The 26,916-nt window shown below is 41.0% G+C and overlaps 1 protein-coding gene across 5 annotated transcripts in view; it reads right to left on the minus strand.

Annotated features, from left to right (window-relative positions):
* TBL1X (transducin beta like 1 X-linked) overlaps positions 1-26,916 on the minus strand; it is a 199,551-nt gene that overhangs the window by 42,640 nt on the left and 129,995 nt on the right. For 4 of the 5 annotated variants that reach the window (XM_066982298.1, XM_066982303.1, XM_048066885.2 and 1 more), the window contains one exon: positions 14,977-15,084. The exons of the other annotated variant lie outside the window; for it this stretch is intronic. In XM_066982298.1, coding sequence (XP_066838399.1) covers positions 14,977-15,034 — 58 coding nt within the window. In that variant the 5' untranslated portion in view covers positions 15,035-15,084. The remainder of the gene's footprint in view (positions 1-14,976; positions 15,085-26,916) is intronic. 5 annotated transcript variants of the gene reach the window in all.

Here is a 26,916-nt window from a genome sequence, read left to right on the forward strand (position 1 = left end):
CGCTGTACCTCTTCCCACATCGAGGTGTCTGTATATACTATCAGTGGTACATACACAGTCACTTGGGAATTCTTGCCCCAGGCAGTGCCAAAAATGCATATGTAGGGCTGTTTTACAAAATTTCACTGATAGATTTTGCTGCAACTGCGAAAATAGAGATGATAGAGCTGGTTTTTTTTTCCCTTGGCTGCTCCTTTTTCAGTTAAAAATGGCCTCCTCTTAACACAGTATTTGCCACTGATCATAAAAGGATGAGTTTTAGTTTAACAAACGTATCACTGTTCTTTGTGTGCTGATTTGATCTACAGACTACGTAATTTTGATTGTTTGCAATATGCCTGGCTCACAGCAGTGATGCCTACCAAATGCAGGCACAGGAAAGAGAGCTGGGTTACCATGCAGCCCAGAGAAAGCCTTGCCTTCTCCAGAGATGTGCCTCACCTGGTCTGAGGGTTAAGGATTCCTCCTTTTAAGCACACAAATGGGGTGCTGCTGAGTATTCCCCGTGCTACTTGATCTGGCTATGATAGATCAAACTGACTGACATTCCCTAAGTGCTCCCTTCATTTTCTGATTCCTTTAGCACCGTAAAAAGCAGCCTTGTTTAAACTGCGACCTTAAAGTGCAATAGCTACAGCACTTACTGCTGCATCTGTGCAGGCAAGCAGAATGGCAAAAAAGGGTCTGCAGAAGCAACACTTTCACAAGTATTTCAGTCTTAGCTGGTTACTCGACAGGCCATAATTGGCAACAGTTAAGCTGTCTACTGAATACTGTGCAATTCTTCTGTTTGTGAACTAAACAGATTTTTTTCTTGTAAAATTCACTTAATATACTCTCCATTTTTTTCTTTTAAAAAAATATTTTATCTCAAACTTATTTGCAAATTACTCAGATTAATTATTCATACTATGTGATTCTTCACTGAAACATTTGTTACTGTAGAATGAAACAGAGAATAAAGAATTATGAACGTCAAATTGTCTTTGACACACATCTCAGACATCTGTATGAAGAATGGCCTCTATCCAAACACTGAGTACAAGTAATAACCCGTTCTTACAAATCTTTGTACAACTCATGACCGGTGTGGCCCTCTGTCCAGGAAACCAGTGAGATTTCATATGGAGGTCTGTGTCATTTCCTTTAATAAATTTTCTTATTTCTTTCACTCAAGCAGACCAGACTGACATTTTCAAATGCAAGAATCCTAGGTTCAATTTCCTGAGATCACTAAATTACTGATGTTATTACCTTAAGAGATAGATAGGAAAAAAAAAGGGGGGGGGGGGCATAAACTATCTGTCAACCCCTTCTTCTATACTAATTTAACTATCTTTAACTACATCCAGGTGCACTGTTAAATAATCAACACTTCCTATTTTGCTGATTTCTCTAATATTGTGCTGTCTTTCTTTATGGGAATTCCCAATACTAACTCTTCCAATTCTCATCTCTGAAGTAACACACTGTTCTCTTATAAAGTATTTGGCAGGTTTAGGATATGAAAGTATGCAAGGTTTTACAAATGATTAAAACTTCTAGCTTGGTGGAACCAACCTGTAACTGCTACGACGTGATCCACTGGCAATCTCAAGTCTTCTGACTGTATGAATGCCTGTTTTCTTAAGGTACTCTTGTATCTGGCACTATTGCTGAGACATCTACTCATGTAAAATACATTCAAGAACAGAATGCATCTAAGAGATGACTACAGATATACAGGTTGCAGAAGAAGAAAGATGGCTATGAGGAGGTAAAGGAAAGCCATCTTTATCACCATAAATGGGTGTAAATGAAAAATCTGTGGGAGATTTAGACACTTCAAGCAGAAACATGCCACAGTACAATGAGTCAAAAATATATTGCACACAGGAGGAAAAGATGGGACTCCATGGGGACAGCTGTACTATGACACCAAACTCAAGTAACCCCAAAGCTTTCCAAGGAAACCAGATGCAATCAGTGGAAAAAGATCTTCCAAAGTTTGACATCTGGGTCTTGGGAATGCCATCTCAGAAAGAAGGCAAGAAGGGAAGAATGGTGCAACATAGTGACCTGTAATAAATTACAGCACCACCACTGCAGTTTAAAGAAATTCTACTGAAGAACAGTGAAACAGGACAAGAAAAATATTTCCTCCACATACTAATTATGCACAAACGACACAATTAATGCTAAATTAAGACTTCTGAAGATCTAAATTTGCTAGTGTAGAGAAGCAAAGAACATGTATCACTATGCTCTTAATCTGAATGTTCATGTAAGAATGCAATTTCTGGCTCCAACACCAGAAGCAAACAATTTAACTTAAAAAAATCACATTTTCTTGATCCTGGGCCTAACACATACTAGTCTAGGTCTTGAAGTAACTTACGTTATTTCTTGCCCACTGCCCAAGAGAACACAATGATGTTCTTCACAGTACTTGACTGCAGCTGCCATTTTGCAGTCTAGGATTTCCCCTTCCATGGGATGCACTGAGTGCGAATTACAAATGTATCACGGATCCCTATCCTTGCTTCTCCTTATATTTCTGTCTAAATGTAATTATGTAGATTTTGTTTTGGGTTTATGTGGCAAGGTTTTGGTAGCGGGTGGGCCTGCAGGAGTGGCCTCTGTGAGCAGAGCCCAGCAGCTGTCCCATGTCAGACCAGAGCCAGCTCCAGCCGGCTCCAAAAGGGACCTGCTGCTGGCCAGAGCCGAGCCAGAGAGCAACACTGGTTGAGTCTCTGGTAGAGCAGATTTTGGGAAGAGAAAAAACCTGCTGCACAACAGCAGCTGGGAGAGTGAGGAGTGAGAAGCAGCCCTGCAGCCCCCCAGGTCAGTGCAGAAGGAGAGCAGGAGGTGCTCCAGGCAGGCAGCAGCAGTTTCCCTGCGGCCTGTGGAGAGGCCCCTGGTGGAGCAGGCTGTCCCCCTGCAGCCCATGGGTCCCACACGGAGCAGATCTCCACGCTGCAGCCCGTGGAGGAGCCCCCGGTGGAGCAGGTGGATGTGGCCTGGAGGAGGCTGCGGCCCATGGAGAGCCCCCGCAGGAGCAGGCCCCGGGCCGGAGCTGCAGCCCGTGGAGAGGAGCCCACGCAGGAGCAGGGGGTCTGGGGGGAGCTGCCGCCCGTGGGGGACCCGTGCTGGAGCAGTTTGCTCCTGGGGGATGGATGGACCCCGTGGTACGGAGCCGTGTGGGAGCAGTTCTTGAAGAGCTGCTGCCTGTGGGCAGCCCCCGCAGGCTCAGTTCGGGCAGGACGGCATCCCGTGGGAGGGACCCCACGGGGAGCAGGGTCAGAGTGACCGTGAAGGAGCAGCAGAGACAAAGATTTAGAGACTGACCGTAGCCCCCATTCCCTGTTCCCCTGAGCTGCTTGGGGGGAGGATGTAGAATAGGGCAGATGGGGGGAAGGTGTTTTGGGTGTGCGTTTAGTTTCTCACTGCTCCAGTATGCTAGTGATAAGCAATAAATTATATTACTCTCCCCATGCTGAGTCTGTTTTGCCCATGATGGTAATTGGTGAGTGATCTCCCTGTCCTTATGTCAACCCCTGAGACCTTTTTCATCATATTTTCTCCCCCTGTGCTTTAGAGGTGGGGGAGTGATAGAGTGGTTGTGGTTGAGCTCAGCTGCTCAGCAGGGTGAAACCACCACAGACATAAAAATATATCCATAGAACCCTAGTGTACATATGCAGAGCTTTCACAGAAAGGACACTAGTTTCTCTGAAATACCTTCAGCTGCAGTTAGTAACAGTTTGGTGTATACAGCCATTGGTAACACTCTACAAACAGTTAAAAAATAGGTGGGCAAAAATCCTACGCCACGTCTTGTTTATTATTCACAGCAGACTGAGATTCTTCTCCTAGCTGAGCTTTTTCTTTCTCAGTAATACATCCTAGAGTGCCTCTCTGGCTTTGGCAGCGTCTGCTTAGTTTTGAAGACTTACCTTCGCAATTACATAAAGGTCTTAACAAGGACACACATTAGCAATTTAAAATAAGAACTGCAGTTGAAATATATTTTTAGAAAAATCAGCTGAACAATAGGGCCTGTACATTTGTTTTAAGATTAGGATTGCTGAATGATTAAAATTATTTCCAGAGCCCTGGGAAATGTGTCCTGTATTACAAGCTCTTTCCCAGCCCCTGGGAAACACAAAGAAAGGATCCCTAGCTGTAGCTTATGTCATTCGCCAAAATTATAATGTGCCTGGTTACCCTAAGATTTGTAGAAGCGATTATTCACTAATATTAAACGTTACACCCTTTTTTCTTGGATATCTGACCTGTTCACCTTTTGCCAAGAATTCAGAGTAAATGTTGCTACCCAAAATTATTTTATTACGTGCCAAAGAATGTTTTTGGCAGATTTTTTTTTTCTTTTTCATGAAGGAAAATATGTTGTAAAAGATTAATACTACTTGGAAACGATCTTTTGATGAGCAATACTTGGCACTCACTGTTTAAGTCTTTCTGAATGCTGCAAATTAACAAAAAGAGAAATACGATACAGACAGAAAACAGAACACGAGCAATGGAAAAGAGGAACTTAAAAAAAACCTTTTGAAAACAAGGTCTGAAATAATCCCCCTTTTTCAGTCAGTCTGTGTAAGTCGACTGACAACTTCAAATAAATGTCAATATAGACCTAGCATTTTAATGCAACTATGGACAAGATTTGAAGTAACTTACAAAGGCCACTGCAAGAAAAAAATCTTTTCCTTCTAAATTAATGGGATGCTGTTATGTTTCAGCCCTGTTCATGGAACCAACCATCCAAAGAGATGTGCATGGAAGGATCACATTCATGCATGAGACGCCTTTAGAGTCGTATATACTTCACAGTCTTTTCTTTCTGTAAGCTGTACTCTTTTTATCAGTTGCAATATACACCTGTAAGCAGCGGCAAGTAGGACACCGCGGCTGACACTCAGTGGGCAGTCAGGAACTTCAGCTCCAGGACTGTTTCTGCTCATTGCCTCTACACACATCCTAATAGAGCTGTGCTGGTTAGAGATGTGAGGAAGTGTGATTTATAACTGCCATAGCTGTGCGCGCTGAAAGTCCCCGTCACGCAGCTTATTAGCAAAACTGCAGTGCTGCAGATACAGCTTCTTTCACTGGGCCTGGACAGCCATCAGGAAAAGCAGTACATTGACAAGATGTGTAACACTGCTGGTTTTACTAAGCAAAGCCATCTTGACTTCCCCCCACGGCAAGATATTTGCCTCCGCCCCAATATCCTGTTTTCTTAATAACCCCATACTATAGCTTTTATGCAAGCTTTAAAAACTAGGACATCAGCTGATCAGAATGAAAGCCCGTGCTATGGAATAAATTTACACAAGTTTATGTTCACATAACTTAAAATCACCATGTTTGCTCCATGTCTGAGATCCAGCACTGTATGGCAACTTTCAGGCCAAAGAAAAATTAAAACAGCCAAGTTTATAAAAATGTTGAGCGACCAAGAAGGAAATACCAAGTAAGCAGAGTTTTGCAGATGGCAAAGGAACAAGATACTCAGTGTGTTTTTTTCCCTTACAGGAACTTACAAAATCCTGCACCAAGTATTGCTTTTCTTACATGGCATTTATATTGCTGTCATGCAACAGGGGTAAAAGACATGGAGAAAGAAGTTTTCAAAAGGACCATTTGATCTGTACCACAAAGCATTCAAAACTATTCTTTATATGTGTGTTTGTAAAGTAGTTATCTGGTCACATAACTTTAAGTCTGTGCATATAAACACACACAAAAATAGCCCTCATACAGCTTACTACGTTCTTTTGAAAATACAACCAGAACAAAGTATGACAAAAACAGTAAGGTCTGTAGCTGTAAAAAATATTTTTTCCTCTCCATTGTGGAATTTGGATTTTGGGAAGCTGACCATCAAATACTGCTAGTTTGTATTCACTGTTCTGTGGAAAAAAGCCCACAATGGGGTTTGGATTTGCACATTGTTTCACACGATACAGAGGTGCTGTCGGCTTAGCAACCAATTTGCTTTTCTTTAAAGGAAGCTGGCAAAAATATTTACCTTTAACCTAATAGCTTCAGCGTTCTCAAGATCTATAGTTTTGATAAGTTTAAAAAAACATGTTTTTGGAACTGCAACCCAGTAAAGCTGGCTGTCTTCTAATGCTGATCCTCATTTTCTTAAACTCTACTTAGTATTTGCAAAGAGAATAAATGATTACTAGCAGAGTGAGAAACTGCGCATAATAACAGAGTTCTTATTCAAGAAATGGATATGTCTCTTCAGCAGCCATCCATCCTCCAACTATGAAATATCATTTCACATTCAGACTCAGTCTGACTGTTTCTGGAATCATACAGTCATTTCCTCCTTAATTTAAAAGAAATACAGAAAGCAGAGGAGATTTTTTTTTTTTAAAGAGTAGCAGTTTAGTGAAAATCTCTATACCCTTTTGATAGTACATTCCTTTTTACTACCTACACATTATGCTGGGGTGGTTATGTATATTATGTTAGATTTCAAGCAACATCTAGTAACAGACAGTTTCTCATTAGATAGGAATGTTAATTCTGGGGTGACTTTTAGGAAACACTTTTATTTAAACCAAAACTGCTTTTCTCAAATATCTCAAGAACTGCTACCCAGAAAGAGTCACTATAATACATATTCCACTCCTAGAATAACACCGTGGCTCTTACTTATCTCAGTAATTCATGAAAGGTCACAAATGTTGGTTCTATAACCAACTTCCAGTTGATCAGAGATTTGGATCATAAGCTTAAGTAATTTTATTTACTTTTTATTAAGTAATTTTATTTAAAAAATTATTTATTTTTAATTTTATTTTAGGCTGGCCCTAAAGAGGATAACACATCATATAAATAGGGCTGCATGCCCACAAATCAGATCTGTGCTAAACCATGAGAATTAAAAATGGATTTTGTACTGCTCCAAAGCCTAGCCACCATACAGCTGAAAAGGTGAAAGAATCCCTGCCCTCAGTCTTAACATCAGTTCCTGAATAATAACATACAGTTAGCATCTCATTTATACTTTATTTATAAATATTCACCTACATAAATTTGCCTATAAATTCAGAAGTAGTACCTTAAAGTAATAGAAAAATACTGTTAAATACTGTATTAGCACACATTTAATAGTCTATCTTCAAAGCATTTCAGTACATTTTAGAACTGTAACCTCTTACTATCTGCTGTGAGGTACCGTACTTAGTATTAACCTCATTTTCAAACAAGAAAATTGAGGCATAAAAACTTCAAGGCCAGGTTCAAACACACAGTTTTCATGTATTTCCGAAAAAAGTGTATTCTTTTATTTAATCAGTTACACCTGTCCAGCACCCAGTTATACTAGCACAAGGGTACCTGTGCAACAGAAGCTAAGCAAATACACAAGCATCTTTATATCATCAATGCAGCTGAGTTTTGCCTGTGAACTACAGTTCCTGTACATCACAGGCAGCATACATGTGGCCCAAGAGTCAGTGACCATACATATGTAGACAAAGATAATGCAGCCACAGATGGCTACTAGACCAACATGTATTTTATTTTTGGATGGCAGGATGTTATTTCAAGGATGTGTTTTTCCCCCAGCAAACAAAAGCTCTCCATCCTTGCCATTAGAGTATAGCTATGTACACAGCTTCAAGAGCCTTCCAGTGACTATCACGTTTAACGGCACCTTCATGTACAGGTGCTTTCAAAGACCTTTGAATCTTCCCACCCTTGAGCAGGAGGCTGGCCTAGGTGAACCTGAACCAGCAATGTGCCCTTGCAACAAAGAAAGCCAACAGCATCCTGAGCTGTGCTACGAGGAGTGTAGCCAGCAGGCTGATGGAGATGTGATCCCTGCACCCTCCTGAGCGCTGGTGAGACACACCTGAGTGTTGGACCCAGTTCTGGGCTCCTCAGTACAAGAGACAGGGACACACTGGAAAGAAGACAGCAAAAGGCCACAACGATGACCAGTGAACTGGAGCATGTCATGTATCAGGGAAGGCTGAGGCAGCTGGACCTGTTCAGCCTAGAGCACAGAAGGTCAGGGGGATCTTGCCTATGTGCACAAATACCTGAGAGAGCGCAAAGAGGATGGAGCTTTCTGTGGTGCCCAGTGACAGGACAAGAAGAAAAAAGCGCACGAACTGAAGCACACATGAAATTCCATTTAAACATAATAAACATGAAGGTGGTCAAATACTGGAAGAGCATGCTTAAGGAGGTTGTGAACCCTCCGTCTTTGGAAATACTCAAAACCCAACTGGCTGCAGCCCTGAGAACCTGCTCTGGCTGACCCTGACGTGAGCAGGGAACTTGGACTAAATGATCTCCAAAGGTCCCTTCCAACCTTAACTGTTCTCTCATTCTGTGACGTCCCGTGATACCATGCAGCCTGAACTCTCCTTCAATCCTAATAAACCAAACTAGAAAAGAAAAAAAAAAAAAGGGAAAAATCATTATCCACAGACCCTATTAACAGTGCACACTGTGCTTTTTTAAACAATCATACTGTCCAAGTGCCTTTATTGACCAAGCAGCTCATTCTTCTAATGAATTATTCTTCAAGGTGTATATTTTAATAATTTAAGCAAACCTCATGCACTGAACATTCCCCCTTCTACCTAGCAGCAGCCTTCTTATGCAAAGGAAGCAGCTTTGAAGCAAATTTAGCTGACCTATATATGCCAATATTTTATGCTATGCTTAAGCTGAATTATTTTCATGCGCTTTTCACATCTGTGACTCAGGAACTCTGTGCTATACACAGTTGTTTAAAATAATGTAAACGTACTTCACACACAGGAAAAGACATTGACTTCAGAGAAAAAAATACATACGCTTATGTGAGTAAAGATTGTTGCATAAGGCACAAATTTAAAAGAACAGATTAGTATTAATCTTCAGGCCCCATAAGGAGGCTGATGGGATGCCTCCCAGAGTTCTCAGACGGCTGGCTGATGTCATTGCGGGACCTCTCTCAATTATTTTTTAATGGTCTTGAGAATCTGGAGAGGTCCCAGTTGACTGGAAGCTGGCAAATGTGGTCCCAGTTTTCACAAAGGACAAGAAAGATCCTGGCAATTACAGGCCTGTCGGTCTCACTTCAGTTTGGTAAAATTATGGAAAAGATTATTCTGCGACTTACTGAAAAACACCTAAAGGACAACACAGTCATTGGTCAGAGCCAACGTGGGTTCACTTGGGAAGGTCATGTCTAACAAACTTAGTTTCCTTCTACAACAAGATCACCCAGCTAGTTGACCAAAGGAAGTCACTTGATGTAATTTTCTGGATTTCAATAAAGCTTTCAATACTGTCTCTCACAGTATCCTTCTGGGCAAAATGACCAGAATGCAGTCAGAAAGCATAGTAAGACGGGTAAACAACTGGCTGCTGGGTCTGGCCCAGAGGGTTCTTGTAAATGGGGTTACATCAGGCTGGCTTTAATTTAGTTTATCCATGAGGCCCCACTTGGAGCACTGCATCCAGGTCTTGGCCCCCAGCACAAGAAGGGCATGGAGCTGTTAGAGTGGGTCCAGAGGAGGGTCACGAAGATGATCAGAGGGCTGGAGCACCTCTCCCATGAAGGCAGGCTGAGAGAGCTGGGGATGTTCAGCCTGGAGAAGAGAAGGCCCTGGGGAGACCTAACTGTGGCCTTTCAGTACTTAAACGGGGCTTATTGAGGATGCAGAGTGACTTTTTACATGAGCGGATAGTGATAGGGCAAGGTAGAAAATCTACAATGGGGGAGATTTAGATTAGATGTTAAGAGGAAATCCTTTCCTATGAGGGCGGTGAGGCACTGGAACAGGTTGCTCAGAAAAGCTGTGGGTGCCCCATCGCTGGAGGTGTTTGAGGCCAGGTCGAATGGGGCTTTGGGCAACCAAGACATGGACTAGTGGGAGGTGTCCCGGCCCATGGTAAGGGGGTTGGAATTAGAAGGTCTTTAAGGTCCCCTCCAACCCCAACCATTCTACGATACGATTCCATCATCTTCTTTCAGATTTTGTTGGTTCCTTTTCAAGAAACTGTAAATGGCACTGGAAAAAATATAATGTAATGCTCTTCCAACTATTACTACCTGGCTGGACAACATCACAATGCTGAAATCCCCAAAGCTTCGGAATATCCATGCCACTTGTAATTTCCAAAGGCAGAATGAAAGTAAGATGTACTGGATGTGGCTAAAAGGAAAAGCTTGTTTACATGTGCTTAACTCTAAAAGGATTTTGTGCTGTGATTCAGAGAAACACTTCATATTGTATGTGCCCTTTGGGCCTATCTTATTTTCTAGGAAAACAAGGAAAATCTGTCAAACATGAAACCAATACAGTGCTGTCATCCAGAATCTACAGAAGGAAAACAACTATGTTATTAGCTGCCTTAATTCATATGGTTGGGAAGAAAACAAATGACAATTCTGAAGTATAATGGTAAATTGTCCCAAGTCAGCAGCTACAAATTTCACTGATGTGTTTAGCACAAGCATCCAGCTAGTGTTTTTATTCTCTTGGACATGGTACTGATTGTACACTGTGGAATAGTTTATCAAGTGTATGTCATACATGGAAAAATTCAAACTGAACATTGAAAGAATGAGGGAAAATGGAAACTTATGCAACCTTAACTCTAACAAGGCTTGCCAGACATCCACTACAATAGATGTCCTACAGGAGAGCAGTGGAAGCCACAGACAGATGGGGAGCTGTTTTTCAGATAAAGATTTTGTACTGCAAAATACATGTAAGTGCTACAAAAGGAACACAATTAAATCAGTCAATCAATACGTCAAAAGTACTAAATTTGAAAAAGCTTTAATAACCGAGTTGGCACGTTGGGCTGGATAGGGAAGGTAATTTATTGTAGCATTTGAATCTATGTTAGGATTTGTCACTCACAACAGATGGCAGCACATTGTAGATTAAAAGGTACACAAAAGATTTGATGTGACTTGTTTTTGCCATTCTCCTGCTCTTCAATTGTCTTCGAGGTTGTTACTGTGCATTGGTTACTCCCATTGTACCGCTCTGCCCTTCATACCAAAAGACAAGTAACTGTCTGCTTCTGTTTCGGGCAGACAAAGCAGAACGGGAATTCTCTGAGTTTGGTCTGCTTATGTAGAATCACAATCCTTCACTCTGAAGAAAACCAACAGAAGGACTATGTCAGCAGTGAAGATGGCTGCTGGCAAGAATATGCGTCTCAGGAGTCTGAAGAGGTGCAAACCTGAACCAACGTAATTTGGATAGCAGAACCATGCCTTCATTGGTATAGCTTGTTTCGCTTCTGTCAATACACCTGCCTGTTGGTGTACCTATGTCCACCACGGCAGTATTTTGTGTGCTCGTACTTCCACACCGGTAGAACGCTCACAGTGCAGACATCATCCAAGCCTGGTTTTAGTAACCAAGGACAACATTTTCCCTCAGAGGTGGTCTCTGAATCAAAACTCCTGCAAATAAACGCAACCTGACTTTTAGAAGTTGACTCCTGACATGAACAAAGCTCAAAAGTACTCGGCACTTTGAAGAACTTGGCCATTTCAAATCGCGTGCCAAAAAGCACACATTCAAAAAGGACCAAACTGAGCATTGCAGGACTTGGCTTCTGGATAAGAATTAACAATCTGAAACTGAAACCAAACACTCAACTTCTTTTTTGCTCTAAAAGGGGGCATGCACGGCCCTACTGCGGAAGTAAAAACACTTTGCCGTCTCAGTGGTAGAATTTTTATGCCATCAACCCAGAGAGCCTACAAGAAAATTATGCCTGATGCACTGCTTCTTTTTCTGGGCACAGATAAGCCCTGAGATAGACACATATGTGACAAGACGTATTTATTTATCTACTTATTTATTTTAATACAGCTAAGCAGTTAGAGCCTTAACTCGTCCAAGTCCTGTCTTGTACTGAAGGGATTTCACCCCACTGCCGCTAGAGCAGGCATCTTATCCAGCCCTGCTTCTCCAGCAGCAGGGGACTCAAAGCAGACAGTCTCCCTGGTTGTATTTTTCTCTGTTAAACCCCATGATCAGTCACCGTAACTCATACAGTGCCACTATTCACCATTTCATTCCATCTGCAAATGCATTCAAGAATCATTTCATATTTCCTTCCAGGTCACTGATAAAGCTATTGAGAAGTATCATGGCAAGAACAGACTCCTGTGAGTTCCCACTAGAAGCAACCTTTGAGATGAATATTTCCCATCTCCAATCGCCTTATAAGAGGTTTCTATTAGACAGTTTTTAATCCATTTGATAACACTGGATTACACAGATTTTACACAGTTTTATTTTGTTTTGCCTTTAATGACAGCGTGTCAACAAGGCTAAGTAAATGTCATAAAGTAGTCTAAGTATAATACTGTCAGCACAGTTATCTTTGTTGTTGTAATTTCTGATCTTGGAAATAGCAGTCTCTAGTTTGTTTGACAAGATCTATTACCCACAAAAACTTGCTGGTTGGTTTTAGGCATGTTGTCATATCTTTTTTTTTTTTTTTTTTTGAGATATCTAGTTTCAACTTTCCAATGATTTTGTTTAACCTTTAGCTACCTGGATCATCTTGTTTCCCTTTAAAAATTCTGGCACAACATTTGTTTTTGTAATTCACTGGAACTCCCCTTGGTATGCCAAAATTTGTCTAAAAACAATGGTTTAGACAGTTCAGCTCTATTAGTACTCTCCTGTGCAAGTTTTCTAGTCTGACAGAGAATTAAGAAGGAAAATGTAATTATTGACTTTCACTTTTAACTTCAATTTCAGAAGAGCTGAATTTCTACTGGAATGACCAGCAAGTATTTTCATAATAAAGCGTAAAGCACCCATCAGTATCTTTGCTGTGATAATGTTTCAAATAATCTCAAGTGCTTCTGTGCCTTGCAGCTGCAAAACACTTGAAATATTATAGGTATAGTTTGCTTTTTACACAGTTTTCCTCCCACATATATTTCCTTTTGTCATTTCTCTCTTCCTCCCACTATTTGCCTACATTTAGGAGAGAGACAGGAATTTTTACAGGATGAGATTAAAGAACAGATAACTAAGAAGGAAAATTGAACATTTGTATGGTCTTGTAAGCAAACTTTATGGCTATGCTTAATACAATTTCTGAGGGTTCAGCTAATGTTACCATAATTAATCTAATAACCTTATTTTTGGCAAACTCTTTGAACTGTAGGGGTTTGAACTTAAATTGTATTTAAACACCAGCCCTCTAAATTTATCATTCCTTATTTTGGAAGCTATTGATTCAGAACATCTTTCATCTGCTGCCTCATCTTTTGGCATTTCTATTAGCAGGTGGAAAGGCAAGATACTATATAACAATTTCTGTCTTGTTACCCTACTTTATCTGAAAATAAAGATATAAAAATCTCCATGGAAAAAACAAGAAGGTATGAAAGAAGATTTAAACAGAATGTGAGAAGCTCTTTAAATAGATTAGAGGATTCATCATTGCTTACAGCTCTTATTTGCTGAATGGAATTACTTGCAAATTGTCAGGTATATCTGTTAAAGCAATACCTAACATCTAGATTTCAATATGCTCAGTTTGAACCACATTTGAATATTTTTTCAGGTATTTAACCTCAACTTCTACTCTCTTATATGGGTTAGATGCAAAAAATAAAAACAGTGGAAATACAATGTTTTTGTGAATGCCTTTAGTTTGAGTGGATTAAGTAAGAAAAACATTTGGCCCGTTACATAAGAAGTTAAAAGCAGTACGAATTGCAATTAAACTAAAGATTTGTGTGTGAAATGCTCCCTGAAATGGCAGAAGTTAGTTTGCTTGTGGGAGAGGCGTCACCACAAAGAACATTTTCCTGACATTTGGCTGATACCACCATTCTTGATTGGCTTTGTAAAGCCTCTTTCTGAATCACTACACAACACTGATCCATATACTACGAATCTAGCAAGAGGAATACGAAAGGCTGCTCTTTTTTTTCCCCATCAGAAAAAGAAATATCCAATCAAAATATACTGGGATTTTGGTCCTCTGTCCAAGGCATCTCCCAAGGCCGGGGGGCTTATTCCAAAGCTGGCTTCATGTCTTCTGATGTGAAGACACGTATTCTTCATACTTTTCACAAACTTTTTTTTTTTTTCCAGCGTATGAAACACCAAATGTTTTCGGCCAAGTCTTCAACCAACCCAGAGCACGGGGCCAGTCCTAGGTAAACTGGTGTTCTGCCTATAAATGCTTTGTCAGTGTTTCTCACATTCCCAATCACCTCTGCTTTAACAGAATATTCTCCACTTGTGAATAGAGATACAAAGAGTAGAATCAAGACTATGAAAACAAAATAGACCCTAAATTTAAGTTTCGTTTTCAATTTCTTTTGAAGGAAAGATGAAGCGTTCCTTCCAAAAGGGAAGGCTTTCTAAAGGCATTCTTTTTTTTTTTTTTCCTGAGATGAAGACAGACAGAGGTGGAAATGATACTAAGACACAGCTACACTGACAAGAGAGATCACCTGCACAGGTCATTTTACATACATAATTACCTTAATGAAATTATAAAACATCAGACATTTGCACCCAATTTTCCATTTATGGGCTCAGCATCCGACCAATGTAAAATTAATTTATACAATCAACCTTTATTAATAAATATCTGACAGGACTATTTCAAGAAGCTAAGAAAAAAGATACAAAATCAATGTGCTTTGTGCCTGTGCTGCCAAAAATGACTTTGGCTCTGATGATATAACTCTACAAACATTTGTTAACACAATGTTATTTACTTTTTTGTTTTGCCTAATGGCAATGTTTGCTTTGTACCTGCATATGTTTGCACTTTTCTTATGTTCAGGATCATGATTTCAATGAAATATGGGTTTGTGCAAGAAATATTTAGTCTGGGTTTATCAGTCTTGAACACTCAACACAGCATTCCTAAAGCAACACCGTGCAATAAGCCAGTTTCCCCATTTCATCTATGACCTGGAGTTGTGATGAAAGACAGGAAATTCACCTGATTCCTGGAGATAGCGATACACCAAGAAATTCACTTCGTCACTGGTTATGCTCATCTTAGCCCAACCTCAATATGATGAGGTTTACGAGAAGTGTGATCCACGCTCTGTTCAAAGGGAAAGAAAAGAACAGGTTTTGTTTTATCTTGATTTATTAATAAAGTTGTTAGCAAAATAGAGGTGGGATTTGTTAAGGTATTTAAAGGTCTCATTATTAGAGCTGGTATATCCCCATGTGAGGCACCCATTAAATACCGTGAGTCAAGTACTCAAGCTGTACTATACCTTTTATTATAATTAAAGAGGAGTATTTAATATATACAAGAGTCTGAGGGAGCATTTTAAATCTTGAAAGCCTTTGCAAATGTTAACTCTTTTACTTATGCGGCTTTACTACAGGTTCTCTGGACACTCCTTGTTACTGTAAGAATATCGCTGTTTCAGAACTGCTGGCAATTGTGGTCACATATAACATACCAAATCATAACCTCTTTGCAGCCCCAAATTTGACATCTAGTTTTCCATCCCGTAGTTCACCCATTTAACAGACAGATTCTTTCCTTACAAAACCAAGTTACGCAGAGGACATAAATAAAGTTCCCATAACATATAAAAAAAATCTAATTTTAAGATGAAATTACAGATTTTATTACAGGGGTGTGCACATGAGAGAGAGAGTGGGAGGGAGGAGAGAGAGAATGCAATATACCTCATGCCAACAAGGAATACAAATATCCTGGCATTATATAAAGTTATAACGTTATAATGTCTCTGCTGATTATGGGCGAGCAAGAATTATTCACTTAAGTAATCATAACCTTTAGGATGACAGTTTTACATTACTATTTTGGGCACGTACGCTCATAATAAATAAATTTGTTTTGAACATTTTCCATTAAATCTTGATGATTCATTTCTGTTTGGGAATCTGATTTAAGAAGTTTGGTTTCCAAAGCTGTAAGTACTTCTCAGACGTAACCTTTGCAGCTGTCAGGCACACCATACCTATACCTAACAATGTAAAGATTTGGACACAGAAGCGCATGCTACACGCTGGTTGCGAATTATAAATGAAACACTGTAGGCGCGTGCTGTTTGTTTCAATTTCCCGTATGTCTCTCCTTGGCAAGCAGAAAGGGCTTTGTTCATCGAAAACCTCTTCAGCAATTCCTGCTGCCTAAAGTAGCACCTGCTACTGAGGGCAACGCCGATCAACTACAAGTTTCCCCGGCTGATCATTTCAACCAGCGGGTCACTCCTGACTGTAACAGATGTCTCTGCATATTTATGGAAATTGAGGTCTTTTGAACCCTGTTAAGCCTTTTATTCTCCTGTACTGCTAGATTTCATCAATGGTTCAGACGCTGTTTTGCCATAAGGAACCACACCTTACTAAACTGGGAGACACCTTCCTCAACAAATCTAGTCTTTATTATCATAGTGCGCATTCCACGGAGAACACGAAGAAAGAAAATACCCAAAATCTCACGGGCTCAGCTTGGAAAATTTCATCTACTTTGGGAATCCTGCTGTTAGGATTCTGGGGAAGACACCACCAGAGGCACCCAGTATCCAGCTCTCTCACAAACGCCATGCATCGCCCTGGAAAATTGTTTGGTGTCTTTGCCCCTCAATTTCCCCTCTGTAAAGGAGGCTGACGTTTCCCTGCCATGCAGTCAGGAGGCTGAAAGCACCCGTGGCTGCCGGGGGTTAGATTGCAAGGTGGCATTGCCTTAGCTCACAGGCAGGACGGAAAGACATCTGCACGTGGTGAACACGGTATGCTCACAGGCGTGAAGAGCCGGCAGAGGAAGCACCATGGGAGGGCTGGAGAGCTGGCTCAGCACCCAGCCACGGCCTCCGCTCCTTGCCCAGCACGGGGTGGCCAGCCTGCAGCACCTGAGACGCTACATCAGGAATATTCAGCGAGGAGAGCACCTCTTTCCAACACAATAAGCTCCATAAAAAGCGGTGGCTTTTAAATACCACTTCTTCCAGCTAAACATCCTTGTTCCTGAATAATTAATAATTCACTGCACCTCTTTTTGCACAGTCATCGCCATACAATGAAGAACAAAAAACATACAGTGCAACAGTTAACATCATTTTCATCCCCGAATATACATAATACATCCGTATCACTGCTGCAGTGATGATAACAATAGATAAAGAAACTTTGATAACCGTGGGTTTAAAAAACACCCAACATAACATTTTAAAAAGTATTTTAAAAATAGCAGTTTCAATATTTGGTGGTAGGAAAGTTGGTAAAGTTGAAACCTCTTACAAAAATTCAGTTTCAGCAATGACGTACTTTGTGGTAAAATGAACTTTATTAAAAAAAATCAAGAAACTACAAATGCTGTTTCTGGATGCATCCTGCTAACTCAAGTCATTGACATTGCATTTCCCACGTACAGAGAGTTGCTTTAGGAAAGGGAAGGGAAAGGAAGGGTGTCGTTTTTTGTTTGTTTTTCTAAACAAGACTTTTCTTAAATGAATTAAAACCAGAGAAAATCAGCCTGACTGCAAAATAAATAGCTTGACAGCCACGGAAAAACCTCCACAGCAGCTACCTTTGTAGCAGAATCCCAAACACGCTGAGGAGCTAGATTTACAATGCATTTTCCCTGAAGTCAGTCAACAGGAATTACTTTGACATATGTGTCAGATCATATCTTTATACACACTGCTAGCATGCCATAAATAACCAGATGATCCCCACTCATACATTTAAGGTTTCTTCCCTCCCAGAGATGCCAGTGGAGCAATCAGATACACAACTGCAAAGCTTTTACCCATCCAAAATGATGCACAGACCTTGGCTTTGACCCAGAGAAATCTATTCATTAGAAATTTGGCTGAGCTTTGGAAGACCATACTCAATTTCATTAACGCTCTTTTTGATTTCCTTCTTCCCCATGGATAAACACCCCGAACAAAAAAGATTACAGAAAACACGGTGGGGAGGAGAGGAACATAATTCTCCTTTGGGTATCTCTAAGTCTGATTCATAAGCAGTGAACAACTAGCCTCCCCCTCAATACATCTTTTTAATGCAGAAATGCAAACTTCTATAGGAAATGGCAGAAACTCTTAGTTATCATTGTGATAGAATTATTTCTGTTAGCTGACAATCTTCTTTTGTTACTGGAGACTGGTATTACCGAGATTAATACAGTTGTTGTTGTTTTTTTTTTTTAATAAAGTATAGCTTAGAAACAATACTGCTGTGCCTTTGGAGACATTCCGCATTTAAACCAGCAATAACATCTTAATTCTTCACAATCTCAAGCGGAATTACAAAAAGCATTCAAACGCATGCTTGAGCTTTCTTTTCTTGAAACATTTTTTTCCTGCACCCAGTCACACATGAGGGAAAGTTCCACTTACTCCAACCTTACCTTAAAAACACGGGCTATGATCCTGATTTGGGAATGTTCAATCAAGGAGCCTACCGAGACAACGGATTTCCCAATGTGTTATGGACCCCAAACACTCAAAACCCCTCAGCGCATGGGTCATCAAGAGCAGGCGAAATTAAATTCCACCTTTACTTTAAACACGTGCTCAGCTGTCGGTCCTGCAGGGGTAGGCTGGCGGAGACCCTTGGCTCGCAGAGCTAAGAAGCTGGGTTTGGATACGCTACGGGTGTGCTTCTAGGGCTGCTCGGGGTGGCCGGGCAAGCTCATTTCCTGGCACTCAGCGCTGGACCTGACCTGGCTCTGAGGCTGGCGTGCCACTGCTCCCAGATTAGCCCTTCCTGGAGCACTGGGAATGCTGCTAACGCACCGGCTGGGCCAGAGGCTGGAGGCCAGGCCTGTGGAGCAGCTGTGCTCCAGCCCCGCGCCAGCCAGGTCCATCAGGAGCAGCGTATTTGCATCACGGTCCCGTACCCACACCAAGCGATTGCTTTTCCTTCTCCAGGAGCACTGTAGCACTGTTGCCATAAACAAGGCAGATCCGGCTGCAGAATCACAGGAAAATAACCTTCTTAATCTTGAAAACAGCACCTGGAGCCACCTAATAGCTCCTCTCCTGCCCTTGTAGAGTGACCACAGGCCCTGCAAGGCCGTTTCCTGGCCTGTGGGCTGGCCTGGGGCAGGGCAGAGCATGGCCAGGGGACGCGGAGGCCATTTTGAGAACGGAGCTCACACTTGCCACTCGTAGCAGCACTGTCAGTCAATCCTCCCCTCGGGAAGACGGAAACAGGCCAGACATTTAGGGAAAACACCTCAACTAAAACCTTGACCTGAAACTGAAATAGGAAACTGGATGCTTCCTATTTCTGCACCCAGCCCTCCTGACAGAAATTCATCAGGCTGCCAGCCAGGTCCTCATGTTACCCCCTGAAAAGCTGCAAGCTTCAATCTGCTTTAACTGAATGCTGAGCGGCCTTCAGCTTCTTGGAGGATTTTTTTTTCCCATTGTTGTTAAATATTCCCCACACACCCACAAATGTTCATTTATCTCCTGGAGGGGTTGCACTATATACCTACTTATTCAACATGGCTAGGCTAAGATGTCTTTGCCCAATGGAAGTTCTAATGACAACAAAAATAAAATGGAAAAGAAAAAAGAGAATTTGGGTATTTCCACTGGGGAAAAAAAAATAGGCAAAACTGAGAGGCTTCATAAAAATGGAAACCTTCCAGAAAGTTCAAATATTCAGTGTTGCCAAACTGCTGCACTGCTGCATGGGAACTGCAGTTCTTGTACTTGCGCTCCCATTTTCTTGTCCAAGACGGCTCCGGGCGTGAAGCCGCACCTCAGGACCCAGCGCAGCCTCGCCATCTCGGAGAAGAGCATGCGAACACGAGAGCTGGGAGAGGCTCTCAGAAGGCATTCTAAGTGCACAGCCAAAGCAGTAGGTTACTGTTTCGCATATGCTCTGTAGTTTAACGAAAAACAACATTTCCCAAAGCCAGAAACCACTTCTCACAAAGCAACCTACTTACTCAATCTCGGTATTTTCAGTTGAAAACTGTTGAAAATCAGAAAGTTTCAAGCCCCACACTTCTAGGCTGTGTCTTACCATAGAGCCAGAACACAAGCATCAGGCTGCAGCTCTTCCCCAAGGGATAACAAGCTCTGTTTGGCCCACATCACTGCCTTCTTCAGTCTCGTCTTTTACTGCAGCTGCCTCTTCTGGAGGAGGAAATCCAGTATATCTCCTTCCCAAAATGCCAAACCAGAACTTCTGGAGAGCTGAAGTGCACACACTGCTCCCTCTCCCCCAGCACCTCCTGCCATTTCAAGAAGCTAAATAGTAAAACATCTTTTCTTTCCAGCGTCCTGACATGGGAGTGATACAATTTCATTCCTTCTGATTACAAGGTCCAGAGCAAGCAGGATGATTCTTTCCAAACTCCACCTATGCTAGTCACCAAAATAATAGGTAGCCCTGGTCAAAATGCAGCTTGCGCACGTGTAACTTTCAGACTCTTTTACAGATGCTCACAAATGTCTTTGCGTCACTTACATTTAGTATTTTGGGGTTTTCTTCACAAACACTTTTTTTTTTTTTCCTTCCAGGGGAATAAAACCTGATATACTGCACTACAGGATCATCTCAGAGAACGCTTAGTGCTCCGTGCAGTACCCGCTGTTGCACCTACAGCTCTGTCGCTGGCATTTACAGCAGCTCAGTAAGGGCAGAGACCTCAAGAAAAGGCAACAGGCTTGCCAGAAAACATGAACTGCCAAATGTTCAGGCTGGCTCTTTTTTTTTTTTAGTCTATTTATTTACATTGACCTTCTGTTGATTTTAAAATGGCCACACTAAATCAAAACAAACCCAGGAAGCTCCAGCTCATTCACATTGCTGCCTGAAGACCATATCCTTACGAGAAGTAACAACAGCGTCTGTCTAAGATCTTCAGGAAAAATGGTACTGATATAAATAAGGTCTAGCTCAGATCCTAACATGTTAGGATATCTCATACAATTATTCACTGAATTCAACCGTATCAAAGTTCAAAATCTGGTGCCAATTGAAAAAAGCGGAGGTAGAAGAAATGACAATTATATACATTTGGCAATGATTAATGAACCTGCAGTTCTGCCTTGAAGAGGTCACTCTTGATGAATCAAGTGGTGTGTGGGCAAATCTGACAAAAATAGGATTTTCATCTGAATATAAGGGTCTATCAAAATAAAATAAAAACTCTGTTCAGAAATGTCAGTTTACTATGCTGTACTTAGAAAGATGTGCTTTTGAACAGATGAATCTCTTGTATTAAAGGCTAACTGCGCCTATTGTCTTTATCCTATTAAAAATCTACAATAAAACAAACAAAAAAGAAACCACCAACAACAAAAAAGTTTGTCCTGTCCTGGAAAATAAATAAATTAGTAAAGGAATGATCCAGTAAAATATCAAAAAATAAAAATTAAAATCCAACCTAACACAAATACTAAAATACTAAATAGTATTTACCTACTAAGTAGTATTTATCTACTAAATAGAAATACTAAATACTAAAATACTAAAATAGCTTGGCCAGTTAAACACTTTGATGGACATCACTGCAGAACATTTTATTTCAGCATTAATATAACCTTTCTTTAACTTATAAATTACATTTCAAATTGAAAAGCCATTTGGAATCATATCTATTTATTTTTAAAAATGGCAACAAGAGATATTCCAGCAATTTCTAAGTGCTCTTCAAACATTTTCCAATTAATCAACAATTTCCAGCACAAAATAAATGTCAACAGAAGACAAGCCTTTCATCACCAAATTCCCAGCAAACTCTATTCCTCTATCAAAAGGTGTAGAACTGTGCATCAGCTCTTTCATACTTATAATCTCCTAGTTTGATCAGGTTGTTTTTCAGTTCTCAGATGGTTTACTTAATTACATCAGCCTCCAGCATTTCAGTTCTAAGAGTTCAAGTGGATCTTTTCCAACTCCTTTTGCTATGAAGTGAAATGGGTTTTCCTGTATTGATCTCTCCTTTTTGGCACTTTGCTAAGGGGAAAAAAAGCAAACAAAAGCAAGCGCTCTTCTTAATTAGTGCAATTGTGTTATACCTCTTTTATAGCTTAGTTCCAAGAAGAGGCAATTTCAATTATTTCTTTCTCTTTTTTAATAAAATTAATGTTTACAATAGTATATTATATGGAAAGCCCAGGGAAGCCAAAAATAAGACTGAGGGGAGAGTAAAGGTTGATGGTAGCTCTAGAGCTTGCAAATGAAATGAAATGAACTTTTGGTGGTTTTTTATTTTATTTTTATTTTTCAAGAAGGAACAAGCGGTTTAAGAAATCAAACCACATGATTGGATTTAGTCTGAGAATCGAGACACCTCATCACTCTTGAACAACTGAAGTTAATTGGGAATGCTGCCAGGAAACAGAAGTAAGATTTTCTTCCTCACATGAGCACAAAACAGTAATGTGGACAAACTACATGTTCACTCACGTCAAGTCAATTAGACTAAAATACATGATCATCTGATTGTACACCTACTTGTGTGTGCACATGTGTATTCCCCATGCATGCAATGCAACCAGAAGTAGGTTTTAAATCTTACAGGTAGCGCTACACATTCAAGAAAGTTAATGAAGACTTCTAACATTAAAAAGATGGCACAATTACTCTACTGATATTTGCTTTTCTTGATTTTTGGCAAGAGAAGTAGTATAATAATACTATCTCAAATTTAACTTTTCACCAAAATTATCTGGATTTTTATTAAAATCTTAAATTAAAGAAAGAACAAATGTTAGCATTTAAATTTTTCATCAGTGCTTCATATTCACAGAGCGCTGAGATAAAAGGAATATGATGGGATGATCTCCTGCCAGAACTGGCTGTACCTGTTTCATTTTCTTTCTGTAACCGCAGATGAGAGTAAAATAACACAGATGAATTTTTAGAACGAACGTCGCCTCAAATATTTAGCATTAAGCACAGTTTCTTTTTCGGCTGCCAAGAATTTCTCTAATACCTAAAAAGATACACCAGAACTTCAATTTGAGGAATCCGAGTCCCAAGCTTGCCTTTAAGTAAGGATGCAAACAGACACCCAACTGTGATGAGACAGGCCAAGGACCAGTAGATAAAACATTTGCCTTTGAGGTGACACCATGCAGCTGGGACAGATAAAGAAGCCTCCACAAAGGCCCAAAGCCACCTGCTGCATGGGCAGCTGGGATTAGCAGGCATGATGTCTATTTTATTTATCTTACTTTTAAATGAGGCAAAGAACACAAGAGCTATGCGCTGGAAAGGACAGCCATGATTTGCCTGAAAGACGGAATGGCTGAATAAGGCTTTTTCACTTTTTTTCTTTTATCCAGCAACTTTACTGGTTGAAATGGTGCATCTCTGGGAGCAGGGACCAATATCCTGTTTTTTCCCCATGCATCTGAGCATTTTTACTGGGCTGCAGAATCAGGGTGCATCTTGCTCGATGCCCTTATGTTTGAAGAGAGAGATAACGGTAAAAAAATCCGTGTGTGCTTTTCACAATGTCACTTATATAAACTGCTTCCTTTAACGCCCTGAAGGCAAATCCTTGTTTTAAAAACCAGACTGCTATCAGCTTACCAGCTGGAACGGTGTTAGTGCCAGCTACAGTGATAGGGACCTTCACTACTCAACACTTGATGGACAGGCACGGCAGGCATGTCACATAAACACTGCACGACCAGGGAAGCGACACACAACGATGGCAGCATAAAAGGGGTTTGAAATTTTATCATACACGTGAACTTGGTCTTCTTATTTCATTTCTTTGTTCCAAACCTCCAGCATGCAGGAAATACTCTCAGGACCATGGGCAGACTGCAGTGGCAACACCAACAACAGTATGCAGAGGTTCCTCTTGGTCCAGAAACTTACAGGTTTGGGCCTCTCCCACAAGCTCCAAATATTCAGTCAAACCTGTTTCAATTCCACATACATTTGAATTTTATGTTGTTTTATCATCTTTTGGGACTGCTTGTCACAAGTACAGTTAGAAAAAGACCAAATGGCATGACCATCAGACCGAGGAAGGTGATTCTTTCCCTCTGCTCTCATGAGACCCCACCTGGAGCACTGCATCCAGCTCTGGGGCCCCCAGCACAAGAAGGACATGGAACTGCTAAGTAGGTCCAGAGGAGGTCCACGAGGATGATCAGAGGGCTGGAGCACCTTTCCTATGAAGACAGGCTGAGGGAGTTGGGGTTGTTCAGCCTGGAGAAGAGAAGGCTCCGGGGAGGCCTTCCAATACCTAAAGGGGGCCTACAGGAAAGCTGGGGAGGGACTCTGTCAGGGAGGGTAGTGACAGGACAAGGAGGAATGGCTTTAAACTAAATGAGGGTAGATTTAGAGTGGATATAAGGAAGAAATCCTTTACTTAGAGGGTGGTGAGGCCCTGGAACAGGTTGCCCAGAGAAGCCCCATCCCTGGAAGTATTCAAAGCCAGGCTGGATGGGGCCTTGGGCAACCTGATCTGGTGGGAGGTGTCCCTGCCCATGGCAGGGGGGTTGGAATTACACGGTCTTTGATTTGGTCTTTAGATGGTTTTTATTTGGTCCCTTCCAACCCAAACCATTCTGTGATTCTATGAAATATGAAAGCGATTCTGGTGCTGTCTCATGACAATATCTGTAACGTGAATGATATAACTGACCCTTGGACTTAACCAAAACTCTAAGTTTAATCTGACATAAAACAACAGGAGTTTGCGCTGGCCTAAAAAACCTGAAGTGTTTTAGCTGTACAAGCTAGCTCCACATGGCTGCGGAGCAGTAGGTTAGTGGACAACTGGACAGTTGTCACCAGCTTTGCTCATCACAAGTGCAAAGAGGTGGTCATGTCCATGATCCATCACCAGCTTGGGCCATGTGGCTGCCAAGTGAATGAGATCTGTGGGGGATCCGCAGAGGTCCAGAGACAACGTGAGAGGGGGAGCCCCGCTCGTTCACAGCTGGATGGCCTCAGGCGGAGGGAATGTGCAGTGACGTCCTTCGGGGGGTGGGGTTTTATTACTTTCTGCTAATAAGCTTAGCAGATGTTACTGGGAACAGTCTGATGTTATTTTTCCATCATTTATAACTTTATTTTTAATTTTTTCCTCAGAGCAAGCAAAGGCAATAGACCTTACCACATATTTCAACCTTAACATCTTTTCCCTGTAGTATTGTTAAAACCGTGGCTGAGGATTTTCCTTATTTTTATTATTATTATTATTACACAAAGGGAAAAAGTATTTTTCCCATTCGCCTGTAACTCAAAACTAGCTGAAAGCATTATATTCTGAGTTATAGGGCAAAAAATGCTTTTCAGGCTCAGAACATGCAAAATATCACCCCCCAAAACAAACATCTTGTAAATTATAGAATACAGGAAAACAAAGAATTGCAATGGAAACTGTTTTGCACTTTTATTGTGGAGGACCCTGCTATAAACTATTTATAAACATATTAACTATGGCTATGAATAGTTAATGTTTTCTCTTGAATAATCTTAAGAGAATGCTGTAAGGACAAACATTAGATAAGGTATGCAACAGAACAACAGAAACATAAATACACACATTCAGGATATTTCACTGCAGTGTATTTATACCTCCAACATTTAGGTCTTACTAGAAATCTTTCCTTTTTTTAACCGAAGTTTCACTGGACTTCTGGTTTACATTGGTTTGAGCTCTGGAGACGAGTCATTCAATGTCTCCACTTTTATGGAACATATAATACTACTTTCCTTGTTGGAAGGTAAAGGGCAAAGGAAGAAGGATGGAGAGACTCAATTAGCTTTAAAAGGATGCCTGCAGACACTTCTAAGCAACCCTTGAAGTAAAAGCTTACTTCTAAGTTACTTTTCTGCATTCACATTGCTAGATATTTCATACAGAAACTTCCCATTAAAAAAATCAATACGACGAATTAAGGCTGAGCAATCTCAGTCTTATGAAAACCACCTCAAGCGCCAATTTCAGATACTGTTTGTTGTTGTTGTTGCTTTGTTTTTTTGTGTGTGTGTGTGGGGGGGGGTTTGCTTCTAACTTTTCATCTGAATGCTCTATATACAGACTGCAAAGAGAGAAGAAAAAACAGGCACAACATATCCAGTAGTACAGTCCTCTACAACACTATCACACATACTATCTGTCTTTTCATCCATCCCTCTTCCTTCATATGCTGTTTTTAAAGATCAGGGTGAGGCAGACTCTGTTGTTTGAAGTTTTCCGGCTTTCTGCCTTACCTGTAAGACCATAGGTGTAACAGTTAGTGCTTCTCCTCCTTAGATGGAGGGTGTCCGCCCATTTTTGCAAACACTTTACCAGCCATAGAAACATAGAAGGGTTTGGGTTGGAAGGGACATTAGAGATCACCCAATTCCAACCCCCCTGCCATGGGCAGGGACAACTCCCGCTACACCAGGTTATTCAAAGCCCCATCCAGCCTGGCCTTGAACACCTCCAGGGATGAAGCACCCATAGCTTCTCTGGGCAACCTGTGCCAGTGCCTCACCACCCTCGGAGTAAAGAATTTCTTCCTTATAGCTAATCTAAATCTACCCTCTTTTAGTTTTAAGACATTACCCCCCCTTCCCCCTTGTCCTATCCCTACACTCCCTGACAAAGAGTCCCTCTCCAGCTTTCCTATAGGCTCCCATTAGATACTGTAAGGCTGCTGTAAGGTCTCCCAGGAGCCTTCTCTTCTCCAGGCTGAACAAAGAGGTACACACAATATGTACAAAGGTTTTTCCTTTCCCAATCTTTAGCAATTTTGGTACATCTCGATATCATATTTGGTTGTTTCCTCTGGTCTAGGGACAGCAGAAGACTTAAACAGCAGCATTGTAAGGTTTCTTTTTATCTGTTGAGATTGTATTATAGCAGTGATTTGCCAGTCCTGACTACATTTTATTTTTCATTTTAGATGGATGAAGATAAATTTCTGGTGGCACTACCGTGAAGTTCTATACAGCCCTA

The sequence above is a fragment of the Anser cygnoides genome, chromosome 1 (assembly GCF_040182565.1).
Source record: "Anser cygnoides isolate HZ-2024a breed goose chromosome 1, Taihu_goose_T2T_genome, whole genome shotgun sequence".
In the NCBI taxonomy this organism is placed as follows: domain Eukaryota; kingdom Metazoa; phylum Chordata; class Aves; order Anseriformes; family Anatidae; genus Anser; species Anser cygnoides.